Genomic DNA, 18,994 nt, shown 5'->3' with positions numbered 1-18,994 from the left:
GAAAAAAGACCCAAGGTATCAACTGAAACTTCTAAGCTTTATTACCTTTTTTTTTGGTACTGGGGATCGAACTTGGGTCCTTGCGCTTGCGCAGCAGGCGGCGAAACCACTGAGCTAAATCCCTGGGCCTAAACTTCATTACCTTTAAATGTAAATATCTTTCAGTCTCTTGAAAAGTTGAGTTTTCTTCAAAGACACCGAGAGGTGGGAGCTTGGGGCTGCCTCTCGGGGCCATGTTGGGAAGGACAGATAGGCCCTCAGGGCCTGCCCAAGCTTGAGGCTGCCTTGGCTGGGGCCCTCTGGCCGGAGAGAGAGTGCAGTCTTTGGCCAGGGATGTCGCTCAGTGGCACAGTGCCTGCCTAGCAAGCACAAGGTTGTGAGTTCAATCTCCAGTACCCCAAAAAAACAGAAAAAAGAAAGAGAAGAGAGAGTCCAGTGTCACTCACAAGAACAGCATCCAGGAGTAGGATATGTGGGTTATCAACCCTGAAAACACCTTGAAGTTCATTTCGATCCTTGTCTTTAGCCTTGCTCCCTAGTCTTGTGCCTTGTGTCTTGTGTAATAATCAGTGTCCCCTTGTCACCGTCAGGTAGTTGTTCAGCATGTTCATTTTGATGGCCTCGGCAGGACAAAAGACGATATCATCATTTGTGAAATTGGAGAGGTTTTTAAGGCTAAGAACCTCATTGAGGTGAGTGTGACCTCTGCTTGGCATTCTTTTCCGCTCCCTTCTCTAGAACCTGTAACTTCTCCTGTAACCGCAGAGCACCTGTCCCTGGCCTCCTTCCAGAGTGATCCTCTGTCCCCAGGATCCTCCCACAGCTTACATGCATTCGTCCTATCCCCTGTTGTCCCTGGGGAAGAAGAACTTCCAGCCTCTGGTCCAAGCCGCCTTCCCTGTGCTGTTCCTGCCCCTCCCAGTGGCAGGCAGCACAGCCGATGGGGTGGGTCCCCACCCTTCCTGGGCACCACGCTGAGTGGCGATGCCCTGTGGAGTTGTCACTCATCTGTCACCCACCGTGTTTCCCCACGGTCTTGTCTCTCTGTGAAGCAGTTTCTCTCCTCCACTGCTTCTCTTCCTGGTCATATGTGGGGTTCCCTCGTCCCTCTGTCGTCACGTTGAACGTGGTGAGGCAGAGGTCACCTACAGCATCCTTGTGGCCACATCTAGCTGGCTCCTTTCCATCCCTCTTACTTGACATTTAAGCAGTGTGGACCATGCCCGCTCCAACACCAAAAATAGTTTATATTTTTAAAAGATCGAAGTTGAATAAAAATGCTCTGGACAAATCGGATGACACAGAGGGTATTGAAAGGAACGCACACGTGTTCTTGAGCAGCATCCATCCAGGGTGTCCATCTGGACCAACACGGGTAGCCTGTGGATGCCAACCCCTACTCCGTGTTTTCCCTGTACCTTTCGTACACGGCGGCCATCTCCTGACAGCAGCGCGTAGTAATCTGCTGGCCACAGGAGACCTCAGTGTGGTGACTTGGCATTGTTTATCGGAAGCCCTTCCCCGCCTATGCACGTTGAAATTCATTGTTTTGCTCCCATAAACGGTCCAATGTCAAACATCCTCGTGTATTTTTGTTACAGGTTGCAGTAAGACTTGCAGTAGGCTTTCTTTTGTTGTTGCAGTAGACTTGCAGGCAAAGTTCTTGCCAACCTCTTAGGTGAAAAATGCTGTTTCGCTCTTTTACTCTGCATTTACCTAACGATGAGTGAGAGCAAACATTTTTTTCTGTATACTTGCCCTTCATCCCTCTCTCTTGTGAATGACCTGTCGGTGTCCTGTTTTCCCATGGGTCCTTAAGCTTTTGTTAATTTCCAAGATGCTGCGTGTTAAAGAATGGATCACCTTGTCATCTGTGTTGAGTACGCTCCTCTCACTTTGTTACTTGTCTTTTGAATGTTCCTGTCATTCTTTCTTTCTCCACACTTCCCCTTCCCTGGGTATCACCCTGCTGCTCTCTGTCTTCCCTGTAACCGTCCTCCTCAGGGTGGCTGTCACCTGGGTGAGTGGCTCTGTTCCCTGGCAGCACCTCTCTGTTGCACTGTTGCCCTGACTGCACACCTGCCACCCAGCCTGCCTTGTGGTGCCTGCCAGGCACCTACAGCTCACGGCTAGGATCTGCAGGCATTGCCTTTCCCCCCACCCTGCCTGTCCTTTTATCCGTCTCTGTCTCCTCCCTGGTGGCATTAGTCTCCTGGTGCCAACCCAGAGCTGAGTGCTCCCTCGAATCAGTGGCCGTGGCCTGGGCCGTTGGTGAGATGTCTCTGGGGTCTGACCGACCTTCTCCCCTAAAACGTGGCTGGGCTGCTCCGGCCTCTGTCCCAGCTTCTGGGTCTGTCGCAGGAGCCTCGTGTTTCCCATGTCCAGTTTTCTCCCCATCTCAACCCAACTCCCTCCAGGTTCATCCGTGGCACTTGCCCCTTATCCTGGGGAATCCCACCCTGACTCTGTCCTGCTGGGAGCTCAGAGTTATCTGTTTCTGTAAAGATGAAGCCTCCTCTCTGCTTATTTGCAAGTCCTTCCCTGCCCTGGCTCCTGCATGCTTTCCCTCCTCACCCTCTTCTAGTTGTCTTTCCAACGAGCATGTACTCCCGACATCAGAAAGGATGGCTAATGCCAATGGAGAGAGGGCAGAAAGTTGAGTAGCAGTAGAAATGGGTCGAAAATTGAATTAGCACACACACGCATGCACATGCATGCACACCTCCCTTTCACTAGAGGAAACCACAGTTCACACCTGACTGTGAGCTCTTCCAGGAAAGCCTGTGGGCTCGTCATCCACTTCCAGTATGCACGTTCCACTTCCAGTTGTCCCATGCACTGGCCAGGCCCTGGGTGCAGCTGTAGTTCTGAGTGGATTTTGTTGCCCTGTGTGGTCTCTCTTCTTTGCCTGGCTGGTCATGGGGGTGCTCTCTTCCCAGTGCTCAGAGACTTAGCGCCCACACCAGCCTGGTACCATAGCTTCATTTCTGTTTCCGTGTCTTTGAAGCTGTCATTATCTCCTTGCCTCTTACAGGTAATGCAGAAATCTCACGAAGCGCATGAAAAGTTGCTCCGTCTTGGAATTTTTAGACAAGTGGATGTTTTGATCGATACCTGTCAAGGTACCGTGGGGCTGGCGTCTCTGGGATTCCCTCTCCGTCCTCCTGCAGGTTCCAGAGCAGCATTGTGGCCCGATACGCACAGGTCTCAGACAGGCCTTGGGGAGGGTCTGGAGTGCATGCTGGGCTGAGGGAGGAATGGTGACCCAAGGGGACCCTGCAGGAGGGAGCCAGACTTCTCTTGCCGGATCCCAGCAGCTGCCTTCACGGACTCCTGCCAGTTGTTTTGAAAAGAGAGGGAATCAGGGCCGGGGATTTAGTCAGTGGTTCTGCCGCCAGCCTCGCAAGTGGAAGTGCAATCTCTGGTACCAAAGTAAAAATGAGAGAGAGAGAGAGACAGAGGGAGTCAGGTTCTGTTGGCTTTGCTCGTTCTCTGTTGTGCTGTGTGATGCCAGCCAGGCCACTCAGCTTAGCAGGTGCTCTCACCCTGAGCCAGGCCTGCACAGGCAGCAGCCAGCAGGAGTCACCTCTTCTGGGGCTCGTGCGGCTGGCCAGGCTAGGGCACTGCAGGCAGGAGAGGAGAGCACTCGGGGCCTGCGGGAGGCCGCAGTGGGGCTTTGAGAGATGATCCCGTGCAGGCCTCACCAGGGCCCCCAAGGCATCACACGTCAATTAGAGCTAGGGACGCCAAGGCTCCAAGGGGTAGAAGGAACTTGAGCAGGGCCAGCCAGTGAGTGGTGGGGACCCGGCACCAAGCCCAGACCAACAAGTGCAGTGCTCTTCTTGGTGGTGAGTCCTGCTGGCATTTGGCTTTGGCTCTCTCTTCCCTCCCCATTGTCGGCTTGACCTTGGCCTCTGCCAGTGCTCCTCTACCCTGGCTGCACATTAGAGTCCCCTGTCACAGGTCAAGCGCATCCGTACACATTTGCCCGAACGTGCAACACTACGAGTGATCCTGATGTCAGCCGTGGCTTCAGCTGATAATAGCACACTGGTTTATCATATGGCAAATGTCCACGTGAATGCGAGCTGTCGGGACTGGGGGAAATGTGTGGTGGGAGCTGCTCGGGGGAGCTCTGTGCTTTCTGCTTTATATTTCTGTACTCCCAGAATCGCTCTAACAAATAAATCTGTGAGTGAAAAGAAAGAACAGTGCCAAGGCTGTGCCCTGGACCCCTGACCCTGAGCTTGTGGGAGCCAAAGCCTGGGCATCTGTAGCAGCTGCCATGTGCCATAAGCAGGAGCCTGTCCCCTCCCTGCACAGGACACCCAAGGCTTGGTGGTCAGGAGGTAGCGGCCTGAACTCAGGTGCTGAGCACTCCCTGCCCTGCTGAAGGAACCCTGCTGTGTAATGATTTAATAAGTAATACTGTATTTTTAAAATAAGTGATACAGTTTCTCTTTTTCCTTGGTACCGGGGATTGAACTCAGGTCTTTGTGCTTGTGCATCAGGTGGCAAAACCACTGAGCTAAATCCCCGGCCCAGTTTCTCTTTTTCCTAACATCCTTGTATGATTTCCGGCCCTCCCTAGTGTGGGTGAGCAATCCCTTTAGCGATGTTACTTGCCTAAGTGAACAGTGCTACGTCTCGCTGTCTCCCCGTGGTAGTAGAAGCTGACTGTTTTGGGAAATGAGAAACAGGTTTTGTGTGGTAGAGGTATATCATGATTTTGTGTAGGAGTCTTCTTAAACTTTAAAATAGAGGGCATATTTTCTAAGGAGATTGTAAAATAAAGTGAACCTTCCAATTGCTTTTTGTCTTTTTCTTTTTAGCTGTGGGACCGAAAATAAAAGAACATTTTCCAACTGTCTTCTTGTTTAATCTTTTTTATTTCCTTAGGTGATGACGCGCTTCCAAATGGGCTAGATGTCACCTTTGAAGTGACCGAGTTAAGGAGGCTGACAGGCAGTTACAACACCATGGTCGGAAATAATGAAGGCAGCATGGTATGGTGGAAGGTTTTTCTTTTCTTGTTGGAACTTGGAATATGAGCTTTAAAAACGTGACTGCTGTCTAAAAGCTGACGATAGCTTCAAAACTCTTTCTCACTTCCTATCTCTTAATCTGTTGTTTGCAGCTTCTCTTTAACCTCCTTAGTATTGATTAGAAGGTAGTTTAAAACATTTGGTAACAATCATTATGAATGGTTTAGAAATTGTTCTTATTAAAAGTAGTCCCTGTTCAAATTTCTTTTAAACTTCACATGCATAGGATTTGTGTCCTTGAGATTCAAGGTTGGCAAGGTCACCTGCCTCTGTGGTGACCGTGTCTGCGTGACAGATGGTCTGGTCTGTGGTCTGCATTTGTACTGTTTCTGTGACAGTCCCTTACTTAGCTGAGCCTGTATTATGTGTTCCTCCATTCCTTCCTTTTCAGCCACTGCTTTCCTTTGTTCCCTTCTTAGGTCCTTGGCCTCAAACTCCCCAATTTGCTAGGACGTGCAGAAAAAGTGACTTTTCAGTTTTCCTATGGAACAAAAGAAACGTCCTACGGCCTGTCCTTCTTCAAACCACAGCCTGGGAACTTCGAGAGAAAGTAGGAAGCCAAGCAGGTCATTGAGTGCGGTGGCCTTGCGTGAGAGTTCGAGTGGAAGCCATGAATGTTCACAGAGAGCCGACAGTCAGCTGCTCTACATGGGTGATTTACACGTGTGCCGTTCTGTCCCGTTGTCTCCTAGTTTCTCTGTAAACTTGTACAAAGTCACCGGACAGTTCCCGTGGAGCTCGCTTCGGGAGACAGACCGAGGAGTGTCAGCCGAGTACAGTGTAAGTGCTTCCACCATCTGGGGCTTTCCGAGGGGTTCCCGAAGAGAGCATGGCCGGGTCGGCAGGAGAGCACAGCCCTCTGTCCTCCCGGGCTGTGTCCTGGGCACCTGTACTGCAGCCTGAGAGTGGCTGCTGCCCATGCTGCTGCTGAGAGAGCTCTCTGGACCTCACTTCTGGTGGGACTGTTTGGCCTGCTGCCATGGTGGACAGATGCTCACAGAGGAGAGGGCTGAGGGGTGCTGGCAGAGTGGGGCCCCCTGCCCTATGTGTCCTCACAGTGAGTGTGAAGACATCGTCTGTGTGTCCTGAGTGGCAGCGTCCTTTGATTATAAGCTGTCTTCTAAGGACTGGGAGACAATTAGGAGCTCTCTGCCCCTGGGCACATCTAGGGCAGTGCCCCATGCCTTGTGGGTGCTGATGTGAGCACCTCCAGTCCTTACCCTTTATGTGTGCTTGGCCCGTGATGGTACCCCCAACCCACAGTGGCCTTGGGGACATAGAGCGTGGTGGAAGGCACCCTCAAGGGGGTTGTGGGTGACCTGGCTTCCTTGTGACACAAGTCATCTTTGTGCTTCCCAAAGCTACCAGGCAATGTCACTCACTGTCCAGAGAACACGGTCAGGCTGTCTCTCTGAGGCAGACCTAAGGCAGGCTGTCCTGGCTCTGGGGACAGAGGGGCGGGTCCCTTTGCCTACAGCCCAGGCTCCTCTTGCCCTGGGCCTCTGGCTGTGGAAGGCTGTCCCTCTGTGGCTGAGTGAGTCATGTGGTCCCCAGGGTGTGTCCTCGCTTTGCAGAGAGCTGGGGAAAACACAGCAGCTGCTGGTTACAGGTCCCCCAGCTCTGCCCTTACTGGTGCTCAGAGCAGGTACTCCATCGCCTTGGTTCACACCCTTCCCGTTTCTTGTTTTTCCTACCCCCTCTGCTCCTCCCTCCCCTCTTCCCTGCTTCCCTTACCCTCTTCTTCCCCCCAACATAATAAAAAATTTTATCCATACTGGGGAAGCTTGGGAAGAAGATCACAGGTGTAAGCCAGCCTAGGCAACTTAGTGAGACCCCCATCTCAAAATTTAAAAATGAAGAAGGGCTGGCAGTAGCTTAGTGGTAGAATGTTTGCCTACCATGCACAAGACCTTGGGTTCCATCTCCAGCACATCAAAAACAAGAAAACAACCTCCAATCCAGATTGATGTACCCTGAAAAACCATCCTTCAAAATTGATGGAGAAATACCATACTTCTATGACAATGAACACCTGAAGAAATTCATGACCATCTAATCAACACTCCAAAGTATTCTGAAGGATAATCTAGAAAGAGACAGTAAGGATTACAACTCCATGAACTCCAGCAGAATAAATCCACCAGGCAAGGGAAGAAATTAAACAGAAAAAGAAAGAAGGAAGCCAACATCAGGAAAATAACACAGCAGAGATAAGACAATACACATCAGTTATAACCATCAATGTTGGTGGTCTCACCAATCAAAAGAAACAGAGCGGCAGAATGGATCAAGAAGCAAGGTCCAGGGCTGGGAATTTAGCTGCATGGCACTGTACCTGCCTTGCAAGTACAAGGTCCCAAGTTCAATCCCCAGTAATGTAAAAAAAAAAAAAAAAAAAAAAAAAAAAAAAGCAAGGCCCAACAATATGCTGCATACAAGAAACACATTTAATTGAAAAACAAATTTACAGACTGAAAGTTAAGGGATGGAAAGCAATATTCCATGCAACAGGAAACTAGAAAAGAGCAGGGGTAGCTATTCTATTTGCAGACAAAGTGGATTTTAAACCAAGACTGATTAAGAGAGACAAAGAAGGTCAGTACATCCTGGGAAAGGGAAAATCCAAGAGGAAGATACAACAATCCTAAATATATATGCACCAAATAGCAGCATACACAACTAAACAAAACAAATATTAACAGACATGAAAAATCATATAAGCATTAATATAGTTGTAATGTGGGACTTCAATACCCCACTGTCACATATAGACAGATCAACTACACAAAAAATCAACAATGAAATATTAGAATTGAACCACACTTTTGAACAAATGGACTTAGTAGATGTCTACAGAGCATTCCACCCCACAACATCAGAAAACAAATTCTCCTCAGCTACACATGGAACTTTCTCCAAAATAGATCATATACTAGCTCATAGAACATGCTTAAGTAAATGCAAAGGAATTGAAATAATTCCATGCATATTATCAGACTATACTGCAATGAAATTAGAAATCAACAGCCACGAGAACTTCATAAACACATAGAAATTAAACAACATCCTCCCGAAAAGCCAATGAGTCACAGATAAAATTAAAGAAGAAACCAGACAATTTCTGCAATGAAGTGATAATGACAGTACAACGTACTGGAATGTATAGCATGCAGTGAAAGCATCCTATGAGGGAAATTTGTAGCGGTGAATTCCCATATCAGGAAAACAGTGTAGGCTCAAATAAACAATCTAATGTTGAACCTCAAGCTTCTAGAAGAAGAAGAGCAAGTAAAGCCCAAAGCTCATATGAGGGAGGAAATTATAAAAAAAATCAGAGCACAAATTAATGCAAGGGAGACTAAGAAAACAATATAAAGAATCAATGAATAGAAAAGTTGGTTCTTTGAAAGATTAAATAAAATTGACAAACCCTTAGCCAATCTTATAAAAAAAAAGGAAAGAAAACACTCAAATCCATGCAATTAGGAATGAAAAGGGTGAAATCACCACAGATCCTGCAGAGATCCAGAAGATAATCCATACCTACTTTCAAACCTGTATTCTAATTAGATGGAAAATACGGAAAAAATGGACAGATTCCTAGATTCATGTGAATTACCAAATCTGAATCAAGAAGATATAGAAACTCTAAATAAACCAATTATCAGCCAATGAAATTGAATATGTAACTAAGAAACTCCCAACAGAAAAGCCCTGGCCCTGATGGATTCACTGCTGAATTCTACAAGAAATTCAGAGAAGACCTAATGCCACTACTCCTCAAACTCCTAAATGAAATTGAAAGGAAAGCAATACTTGCACATTTATTCCTGGAAGCAAGCATTATCCTGATTCCAAAACCAGAAAAGATCCAACCAAAAGAATTATAGGCCAATCTCCCTAATGAACATAGATGCAAAAATCCTCAATAAGATACTGGCACAGTGCAACAAATCATCAAGAAGGTTATACACCATGACCAAGTTGGATTCATCCCAGGGATGCAGGGATGGTTCAACATATGCAAATCAATAAGTGTAATACACTATATTAACAGCAGCAAGGACAAAATCTGTAAGATCCTCTCAATAGATGCAGAAAAAGCATTTGACAAGGCCCAACCCTCCATTCATGATAAAAACCCTATGGAAAATTGGTATATATTATACTTATCTCAATCTGATAAAAGCCATCTACAACAAACCAACAGCCAATACCATATGAAAGGGACAAAAACTGAAGCTTGGGTTGGGGATTTAGCTCAGTGTTTCTGCTGCCTGCCTCGCAAGCGCAAGGTCCTGAGTTCAATCCCTGGTACCAAAAAACAAAACAACACAAAAAACTGAAAGAACAAAATCAGAACAAGACAAGAATGTCCATTGTCACCACTCCTGCTCAAAATAGCTCTGGAAACATTAGCCAGAGCAATGAGACAAGAGAAAGAAGTAAAAGGAAAAAGGATAGGAAAGGAAGAAGTTAAATTATCATTCTTTGCAGATGACATAATACTCTACATAGAAGACCTGAAAAACTCTACCAGAAGACTTCTAGATTTCAAAACCACATTCAGTGGTGTAGCAGGATACCAAGTCAACACTCAAATGTTGATAGCCTTCCTGTATACAAATAACAGACCCATGGAGAGAGAGAGAGATAAATTAGAGAAACGATCCCTTTCACAATAGCATCCAAAATAATGAAACACTTAGGACTCAATCTAATGAAGGAAGTAAAAGACCTCTACATTGAAAACTACAGTACTCTGAAAATGGAGATTGAAGAAGATAACAGACAATGGAGAGATATCCCTTGTTTTTGGATAGGAAGAACCAATATAGTGAAAATGCACATACTTCTAAAATTGTTGTACAGATTCAATGCAATCTCAATTAAAATCTCAACAAAATATCTCACTGAATTAGAAAAAACAATCCTAAAATTAATTTGGAACCAGAAGAGTCCTAGAATAGCAAAGGCAGTTCTGGGCATCAAAGGCAAAGCAGAGAGTATCACAACCCCTGACTTTAAATTATACTGCAGGTTTCTGTGGCGGGCGGCGATGTCTGTGGAACCTGAGGGTCCGGAGGGAGCCCACGGCAGTGGCAGTTACAGTGAAATGGCGGAGACCGTGCCAGACACCCAGCAGCTGGTCACCGAGCCGCAGAACCTGAATGACACCTACAGGCAGCCCAGCAACTTCCTCGAGATCGATGTGAGCAACCTGCAGATGGTGGAAGTTGGCCAGGGCTGCTTCACCACCTCCGAGATCAGGGTCAAGACAAATCTTCCTGTTATCAGGCTGAAGGAATCTGCTGTTGGAAGAAGATACAGTGACTTGGAATGGCTGTGAAGTGAATTAGAAAGAGAGAGCAAGGTTGTAGTTCCCCCACTCCCTGGGAAAACATTTTTGTGTCAACTTCCTTTTAGAGGAGATGATGGAATATTTGATGACAATTTTATTGAGGAGAGGAACCAAGGGCTGGAGCAGTTCATAAACAAGGTCGCTGGTCATCCACTGGCACAGAATGAACACTGTCTTCACATGTTTTTACAGGATGAACTAATAGATAAAAGCTATACTCATCTAAAGTAAGACATGCTTGAAATTTGGCAAGAGGCAAAAACATGACCCTTAATGATTCCTGTGCACCAATGAAGACATTCTAACTATCCCTTAGCATGCTGCCCAGAGATTGGTATAACATGCCTTCAGTACAGGAACACTCATGTGCTCAGTTTTGTTTGGCAGTTGACAAGTTAATTTACTTTAGTGAAAATCTCTCATTCCAGCCTTTCTATATAAATAGCTCTTCCTTGCTGTTTTAATGTGGTATACACTATAGCCTCACAAACCTTCCTATATAATCTGCAATGTCCTAACTAAAGATTCTGATGTGGTCTCATTTGCACACACACACAAAACTAAAATAAAAACATAAATTATACTGTTCCAGAAATCTCGTTAGGAAATACCTGGAGACACAGAATTCGGGTAAAATAATAAAAGTTCCACTTGCAAGTGGGTGGGACCTCTAGAAACCAGTCTGCTTAGTATCCTTGTGCCCCTTTATTTAGTGATTTCTTTTTATATCCTTTTTAACCATTATCTCATCCCTAGTGGTCTTTGATGTGTAAATACAATTCCAGTTCCTATTTACAAGTCACAGACACAAGATAGGCACATATATATTGTAAATGCACCCAGCCATTGCAACTTTGTTAGTTTAATGAAGTTACTGGTTAAGGAGTCAGATAACCATCATCTTAAAGTCACCTTAAACAACAAGAGTTATGGGAAAAGCAAATCTTAAAGGAACACATTACTTATTTTGCTTCTGTAACTACCTTAATATTCAGTCTACTAAGTTATCTAAAACTTTTCCCTATCAATACTACAAAACTATGGTGATAAAAACAGCATGGTACTGGCAAAATAACAAACCTGGGGATGAATGGAACAGACAAGAGGATGCAGAAACAACTCCAGACATTCTCAACCACCTTATCTTTGACAAAGGAGCCAGACACCTTCACTAGAAGAAATGGTGCTAGAAAAACTGGCTTTCCACATGTTGCATATTGAAATTAGACCCATGCCTTTCACCGTGCACCAACGTAAAAACAAAATAGATCAGAGATCTAAATATTAAAACAGAAACACTAAATCTGTTGGAAGAGAGAATAGTTAGAATGCTTGAGGACACGGGTAGGCAAAGACTTCATGAACAAAACCCAGTCCACTCGGGAAATACCACAAAGAATCAACAACTGGGATCTCATCTTATTAAAAAGCTTTTACACAGCAAGAGAAACCACCAACAGAGTGAAGAGAAAACCCAGTGTGGGAAAAAATTTTACCAGCTATTCAGATAAAGGACTATTATCTAGAATGTATAAAGAATTTTTTAAAAATCAGGCCCCCAAATTTAAACACACAATACGAAAATGGGCATCTGAATAAAAGACACCTGTCAGATAAAGAATTAGAAAAGGCAAATAAGTATATGAAAAAAATGTTCAATATCACTGCTCATTTGAGAGATGCAGATGAAGACAAGATCCTGGACTAGGCCATGTAGGGTGAAAGGAGATTTTTCCCTCTGCCTACTGAGAATTCTCTGGAATAAACTGACAAAGTCAGTAAATAGGAGAAAAGCATGCAAATTCACTAATGTGCAAAAGGGAAACAATTACAGCACAGGGAAAAATCCGAAGAATGTGATTACTCAGCAGCCCAACGTGATTCTGACACCTAACCATTTTGCTTTGTGCTCTGTCTTGTTTTTGTTTCTGTTTTATACCTTCTTCTACATGGAGGTAGACATTTGAGTGGCCTAGGGAATGATTTCTGGAGAAACTCAATGAATGTGAAGCTTATCCAGTGGCCTGGGACAAAGTCCTTTGGCCCAAAAGAACAGACAGTGGATTGTAAATCGTTCTCTGTGGGACCAAAATAGAGAACAATGGTGTGAGACAAAAGTCTGTCCAGGTGTTGACAGACTTGGTCTGACCTCCTATGGTCTGAGTTTAGTCTTTTCTATTAGTGGTGTTTCCGTGAGAAGACAGAAGCCCACTGAGCTCTTCTCCCAGTGGTTGGGGCAGGAAGCCCCTGCCTGCACCGGGAGGGGAGGACAGAGGGACTTGGATTTCCGGGGCAGGGGGGTGTCTGGGGACCTGTGCATGTCAAGCACCAGTCTTTGGGGTTTCATCTTCCAAGCTGCACAGCCTCATCAGGCAGGCCAGGCTAAAACTCAGAATGGATTCACTCAAGCTAAGTTCCATGCCACCAGGCTATGGCTCAGCTGCTCACCACCTAAGTGCTTATCTATCCTGGTGAATCAGTATTGGAGAGAACAGGCAGATTTCCAAGCAGGCCAGTTTCAATCAGCCAGAAGAGGCGACCTAACATAACCTGATGTTAACTAATTGGTTGTTTTCCTATTGTCTCCTCACCTGATGTTAAGTGACTTTGAAATGACCAATCCACTTTTGTTTTTTTCTCTTTTCTTCATGTGATTTCCCATCTAAAAAACCCCTTCTTCTGGTCAGCTCGTCAGAATACTCATTCTATTTTATGGAATGAAATGTTGCCTGATTTTAGAATTGAAAGTACAGCCAATCTAGATTGCAAAATTAAGGTCTATGTGGCAGCACAGGGCTGCAATCCCAGCACTCTGGGAGCCTGACACAGAAGTATTGCAAGTTTGAGCCCAGCCTGAGGAACTTAGCAAGACCCTGTCTCAAAACAGAAAAATTAAAAAGAGCTGTGGATGTTGTTCAGGGTGATGGATTCAGGCTCAATCCCCAGTAACCTCCCCGCAAAAGATTGCTAAACTAAGCTGTGGTAACTTTATCTTCTGTTGGTGTCATGAAAGTATCTGTGATTTTTATTAGCAATAAAGTCAAGAGTGCTGCTAATACTATAGTTTGTTGCCTACAGCAATGTTGAGAGGAAATTTTAAATTTCTATTAGAGATGTAGGGTTGAGGATGTAGCTCAGTGGCAGGGAATTTGGCCAGCACACATGAGGCCCTGGGTTCCATCTGTTAAACCAAACAAGAAAGAGGGAGGGAGGGCAGGAATGAATCTTGTCCAACATTTATGGATCTGCTGAATTCCATCCATGAAATTTGGGCTCTGGATCTTCCTTAAATGCATAAGATGATGCCACGCCCCTATCAGAAGCCTCCGTGGGTTGCCATTGCAACCAGAAATATCTGGAATCCTTGCCTGTCCCTCCCAGGCCCCTGGAAACCTTGCCCACCCCTTCTCCCTGAAATCTCCATCCATCCTTCCTGTCTTGCACCACCTTCCAGCTGCAGGACCCCTTGTCTCCACCCATCCCCTGTGTGCTTCTCCCTGGCCACACTGGCCACTAGGCGGGTACTTTTTTATGGTACTGGGGACCGAACTCAGGGCCTTGCGCTCGTGAGGCAGGCACAGTACCTCTGAGCTAAATCCCCAGCCCTAGGCAGGTAGGGGCAAACTGCCTGTGCTTTCCGAGAGAGGGAGCTGATGCTCCTTAAAATTTCCTGTCAACATCTCTTCAGAGTTGTCTGTTGTTTCAGATAAGGACTCCAGAAAAACTCACAGGAAACTCCAAAATCACTGAGTCACCCTGACTCTTTTTTAGGCAACCTGAATAAACTTCACACATTAAAATACTAAATTCCCCTGCCAGGAGATGTCCCCCTGGGACATTTTTCTGAGCATGCCATTCATGCCTGGAGCTGAGCATGCTCAGGGAGGTGCCTGCCTCCAAGTGGGATGAGTCTCCCCCGTATGAATGTGCATAAATACCCTGCTAGAAGCCCTTTGCTTTCTTTGTGCAGAGAGGTACTGCTTTGAAAAGTATCTCCACAGGCCGGGGATTTAGCTCAATGGTTCTGCCGCATGCCTCACAAGTGCAAGGTCCCAAGTTCGATCCCTGTTACCAGAAAACCAAAACCAAAACAAACTACACACCACTATCCCTTAAGAATATAGATACAAAACTTCTTAACGAAAAGTATCTTCAGCATGCATTTTACTTTCCCCAAGTTATAAATCTCTCTTCACTCTCATATCCTTTGGTTATGCTTGTTGACTTTGGACTCAGCAAGGGGAATACCCATTGCACTCACACTTTGGGGTACCACTGAAGATAACAATTAAGCACAACCATCCTGTAGGAATCACTGGCCTCACAAGTGTAACATCTCCTGTCCCATCCCCCAGGCTGTGAGCATCTTGAGGGTGGGTCCTGTCTGGTTGGCATACCAGGCTGATGCCATTGTGGCCCACCCATATCCCGTGCCCCTCTCTGTCCCTCTGCCTGAGGATGGCTTCCTGCTGCAGCCCTTGCCACTCTTAAGCTTAGCCTGCTCCATGCAGACCCCAAGTCCTGGCAGATGAGACTTGGTGGAATGTGGCACATTGCTTCTCCCAAAGGATCCCTGTGCCATTTGCCAAAGTGGTGGTGTCACCAGTTGAGGGTTCTTTGGTTCGTTTTGGGTAGAAATCACAAATCGACAATGTGCAGTTCTGCACAGGCTTCCAGGCTTCAATGCCAATGGCTCTCACCCCTTAGTGTTCCAGCCCTGGACCCCGGCTGCTGATTGCTGCTGCTGATCTCTGCCACTGCTGGACAATGCCACTGGCCCATGCCAGTTGGCCTGCTGGTTACTGCTGCCGCTGGACCATGGCACCAGTTGATGCTGGTGAATGGCAGACACTTTGAACTGACAGTACCAATTGCTGGTCTCCATCACTGAACTTTATCACCTACCAGAGCTCTTGAAGGTTAACATCCCTCAGTGTTTACAGCCCTTTTTAAAGCAACTACCCTGTCCACACTGCTGGAGATATTATAAGTAGATTTACAGGATCTTCTGAGCCCAAGAAATAAATCATGAGTAGATCCAGAGGACCACCTAAGTGAAGTTTTATTTGTACAAGGCCTGTGCTACAGCAGAGGGTGTCAGTACACTGGAGGGAGCTCTCCTAGACTCACTGGAGACATGTGAGAAGAGTGCTGCTCATATAGCAAGTGTGGGTCTATGGTCCAAATTGCTCTAAATTCAAGCCTTCTGATTTGAGCCTACCAATTGTTCCAAGTTCAGTTCTACTGTTTGGTTCAAATTGCAGCCAATGCAGTCAGGGAAGACACCTCCCAGAACAGCTGCAGGAGTCATGATGACAGTTCTAGGGGATGTCAGGATAGTCTAGGTGTTTGACAGCCACTGCATCTCTAGGAAAATGGCAAGGGTAATACCAGGGGATTTCCAGGAGGGCTGGCTGTGTTCAGCACTGGGTTACTGGAGTTTGGAGATGTTGGGGACGCCACTAGAGGGCCTGGAACCCTCCCTGATCTCTGCCACATTTGATGTGGCTTCCTTGCCCCTGCTTCTATGTGGAATGGCAGGAGTGGGGGAGGGGACCCCAACTGACAGCAAAGCCACACCTCTCGTCACAGCGGTCACAGGGGAACCTGAAAGGTGGCCAGAGGTCACTGAGGCAAGCTGTTCCCATCTATCGTTGGGGTCTGAGGCCGAGTGAAGGGAAGCAAGGGGAAGGGTATGACGGCTTTTGGCCAAACCTTGGCCCACTCTGGCCCTCACAGGGAGAGGGAGGCTCAGGTGCTTCTCTGTCTCAGGAGCCTTCCCATTAAGTGCTGCTTCCCTTCCCACTTCTTCTCTCCTCTCTCAACATTTCCTGGGCTCACCTGGCACTAAATCCTTACCTAAGGTTCAGCTTCTGGAGGAACCTGGCCTCAAGCACATCTCAGAGACTGAGGAGTCATCAGAATGAAGTCTTGGATCAAACGTGTGGACATGAGCTGTCAAACCAAGACTCTGGAGACCAAGGAATGTCTCAACTGAGGGGCTACAGACGTGAGCCAGAAAAAGGTCCAGGTCCTGGGATATGTTTCCACAAACTACCAGCAGCAGCTGAAAAACTGTTCATGGGGGCAGAGCTAAGAGCTTTCCTTCCCCTCCTCCTCCATTTTTTTTTTTTTTGGTACTGGGAATTGAACTCAGAGCCTTGCACTTGCAAGGCAGGCACAGTGCCACTGAGCTAAATCCCTGGCCCCTCTACCTCCTTCTCCTCTTTCTCTTCTCCTCTTTCTGTTCCTGCTCCTCCTCCTCCTCTTTCTCCTCTTTGTCTTCCTCTTCCTCTTCTTGAGTGGGCAGGGGAGCCCAGGGCCTCACTCATGTTAATCCTATGCTCGACCACTGAGCTGTATCCTTGCCAAAAGCATTTTTATAAAGAAAATTTGGAGACTGAAGGCATAAGCTGTTCTCATTGAGCCTACATGAGAAAGGGGCAGGATTACTCAAAGCTTTGAGGCAGAAAGACAGTGCAAAAGAAGACATAATTGTTGTTTTGGAATGGTTTCCATTTAGTTACAAAGTGCAGAAAATTTATACATAAACAGGAGCGGCAGCCCTGGTGGTTGGGTAGGATGGAATTTAAACCAAGGTTTCAAGATAAACTTTGTGTTGATTTCTCCACTTAACACATTAACTTCTCTTATCTCTTCCTTCCATCTTCTGAGCCTTGTAATTAAATTGAAGACATCTCAGAATTTTGATTTTATTACTGTATTATTCAGCTTTGCTGTTGCAGGGACCAAATACCTGACACCTGTCATTTAAAGGAGATGTTTATTTGGCTCACGGTTTAGAGGATTCAGTCCATGGTTGGTTGCAGAGTAAAGCTGCTCAAACTGTGGCAGCCGGGAACCAGACAGATAGAAGAGAGACTCTGGGGACAAGAATACATCTTCCAAATCATGCCTCTGGAGACCCACCTCCTAACAGCATATTCAGCCATGAACTCACCCATGGATGAATCCACAGGGGGGCATCATTGATCCATGATCCAATCATCTTGCACATGCATGAGACTTTTGTAGGACATTTTAGAGCTACAACAGAGTTCAGAAAACCTGTAAGTCTATGCAGTTTGGAAGAGATTCCATGTTTAGTTTGGCATGGGGCAAAGGTATTCTTTGAATACTCATTGATTGATTGATTGATTCACTCATTTGCACCTGTTGAGCAAGACTTGGGGACCCAAATCAAGGCTAGTGTTTGGGGCTCAGTGCTGAGTTTACAATCCAGCAGATAACCCAGTGTAGAAAGTAGCTCTTCAGAGAACTTCCGTGAGTCCCACTGATAGTGCTAGGAAGGAAAGACACATGAAACTAAATGAGCTTCAATGAAGGCTGGGCCAGCAGGGTTGGCTTCCCCAAGAAGAAGGCAATGTGGTGGCAATCCCAGATCACAGGAAGTTACAGAAACCAGAAATGGGGTGTCAAAAGACAAAATTACAACACTTTAGTTTTTGTGAGGTTTTTTTAGATAAGGTCTTGCTGTGTTGCCCAGGTTGGTGTTGAAGCTCTGGGCCCAAATTATCCTCCTGCCTCACCATCTCAGGTAGCTGGTACTATAGACACACACCCTGCAAATAATTTAGTGTAAATGGTTTTCTTGTCAAATCTAGAATCAGGCAGCACTGCATTCCATAAAATGCCAGTGTGCTGATGAGTTAGGCAGAGGAGTTTGGTTTTATGTATGAAGTCTGAAGAAAGGAAAAACAAAAGAATAAAGGGATCAATGCAGAGTTGCATTCCTTGTAAGGAGGAATAGGGAGACAGAATAACAAGAAAATAGCTGGGTCACATCTGGTGACTTCCAGTGACCTTCCATGTACAAGGACTGAGGCAGATGGAAGGTCATCAGAAGTCACTGGATTATGACCCAGCTTTAATTGGCATGATAATGATGTTCATCCCCATTAAAACTGGTTCAGTTGGGCAACTTGGACTGTTATCTCGCTAAGCAGGTCAGGTAAACAGCTTAGTCTCAGTTTGGTGGCATAGAACTTTATCAGGAGTGACTTCATTTTAATTTTTAGTCTGCTGTGTATAGGATTTTAGTCCAAAATAATGGCTTCTCTGGATTCAAAAAGGGGGGTATAGTACACTGGCAGCCAGGAAATCCAAGCTCTAGGCAGAGTCTTTCCAGGGAGCACAGCACTCTGTGTCTGTCACACTTCTTCCTCCTGAGAACTTCAAAGGACCTTGACTTCCTGGGACAGGACCTGGGTTCGCTTCTCACTGCTTTTCTGCAAGTCAGTTCACAAGAGCGAAAAAGAAAGGAGGGGCAGTATGGAAGCTAGGGTACCAGGTGAAAGGGATGGGTCCTTAAAAGGTTGGGGAAAAGGTTAGGGGAAAGATTAAGAAGAGGAGGTGAAAGTAATTATTCAAGACAGCTTCCAGAGGAAGCTGCTTGGCCACAATGGTTTCAGATCACTGGGGAATTAGATTCCTTTTGATGATGTTTTTAACAGTAATTAAGTTCTCTCCCTCCCTCTGTCTTTCTCCTTCTCTCCCCACACCCTTATTGGAAATGGCATCCTGTACAACTACTTCCACTCATAAAGAAAATTTTATTTTCTGCTTG

The 18,994-nt window shown here is 46.0% G+C and overlaps 1 protein-coding gene across 6 annotated transcripts in view; it reads left to right on the top strand.

The window, feature by feature from the left end:
* LOC101707689 (sorting and assembly machinery component 50 homolog) overlaps nt 1–18,994 on the top strand; it is a 28,205-nt gene that overhangs the window by 5,301 nt on the left and 3,910 nt on the right. For 3 of the 6 annotated variants that reach the window (XR_015452226.1, XR_015452225.1, XM_087213732.1), the window contains exons 3-7: nt 591–692; nt 3,035–3,122; nt 4,900–5,006; nt 5,465–5,595; nt 5,738–5,825. Coding sequence is in view for 4 of the 6 variants with exons in the window: in XM_087213732.1 (XP_087069858.1) it covers nt 591–692; nt 3,035–3,122; nt 4,900–5,006; nt 5,465–5,595; nt 5,738–5,825 (516 nt within the window). In the remaining 2 variants the exon portion in view is untranslated. Of the gene's footprint in view, nt 1–590; nt 693–3,034; nt 3,123–4,899; nt 5,007–5,464; nt 5,596–5,737; nt 7,159–10,085; nt 10,225–16,271; nt 18,974–18,994 lie in introns of those variants that run through there. The other 3 variants (XM_087213733.1, XM_087213734.1, XM_087213731.1) reach the window with 3 other exon arrangements.

Source organism: Heterocephalus glaber, unplaced genomic scaffold (genome assembly GCF_053883595.1).
Source record: "Heterocephalus glaber isolate CG9 unplaced genomic scaffold, H.glaber_assembly_v1.0 deba00001444, whole genome shotgun sequence".
Classification (NCBI taxonomy): Eukaryota; Metazoa; Chordata; class Mammalia; order Rodentia; family Bathyergidae; genus Heterocephalus; species Heterocephalus glaber.
Note: the sequence above shows the minus strand (reverse complement) of the source record. Positions and strands in the feature narration are given on the sequence as shown.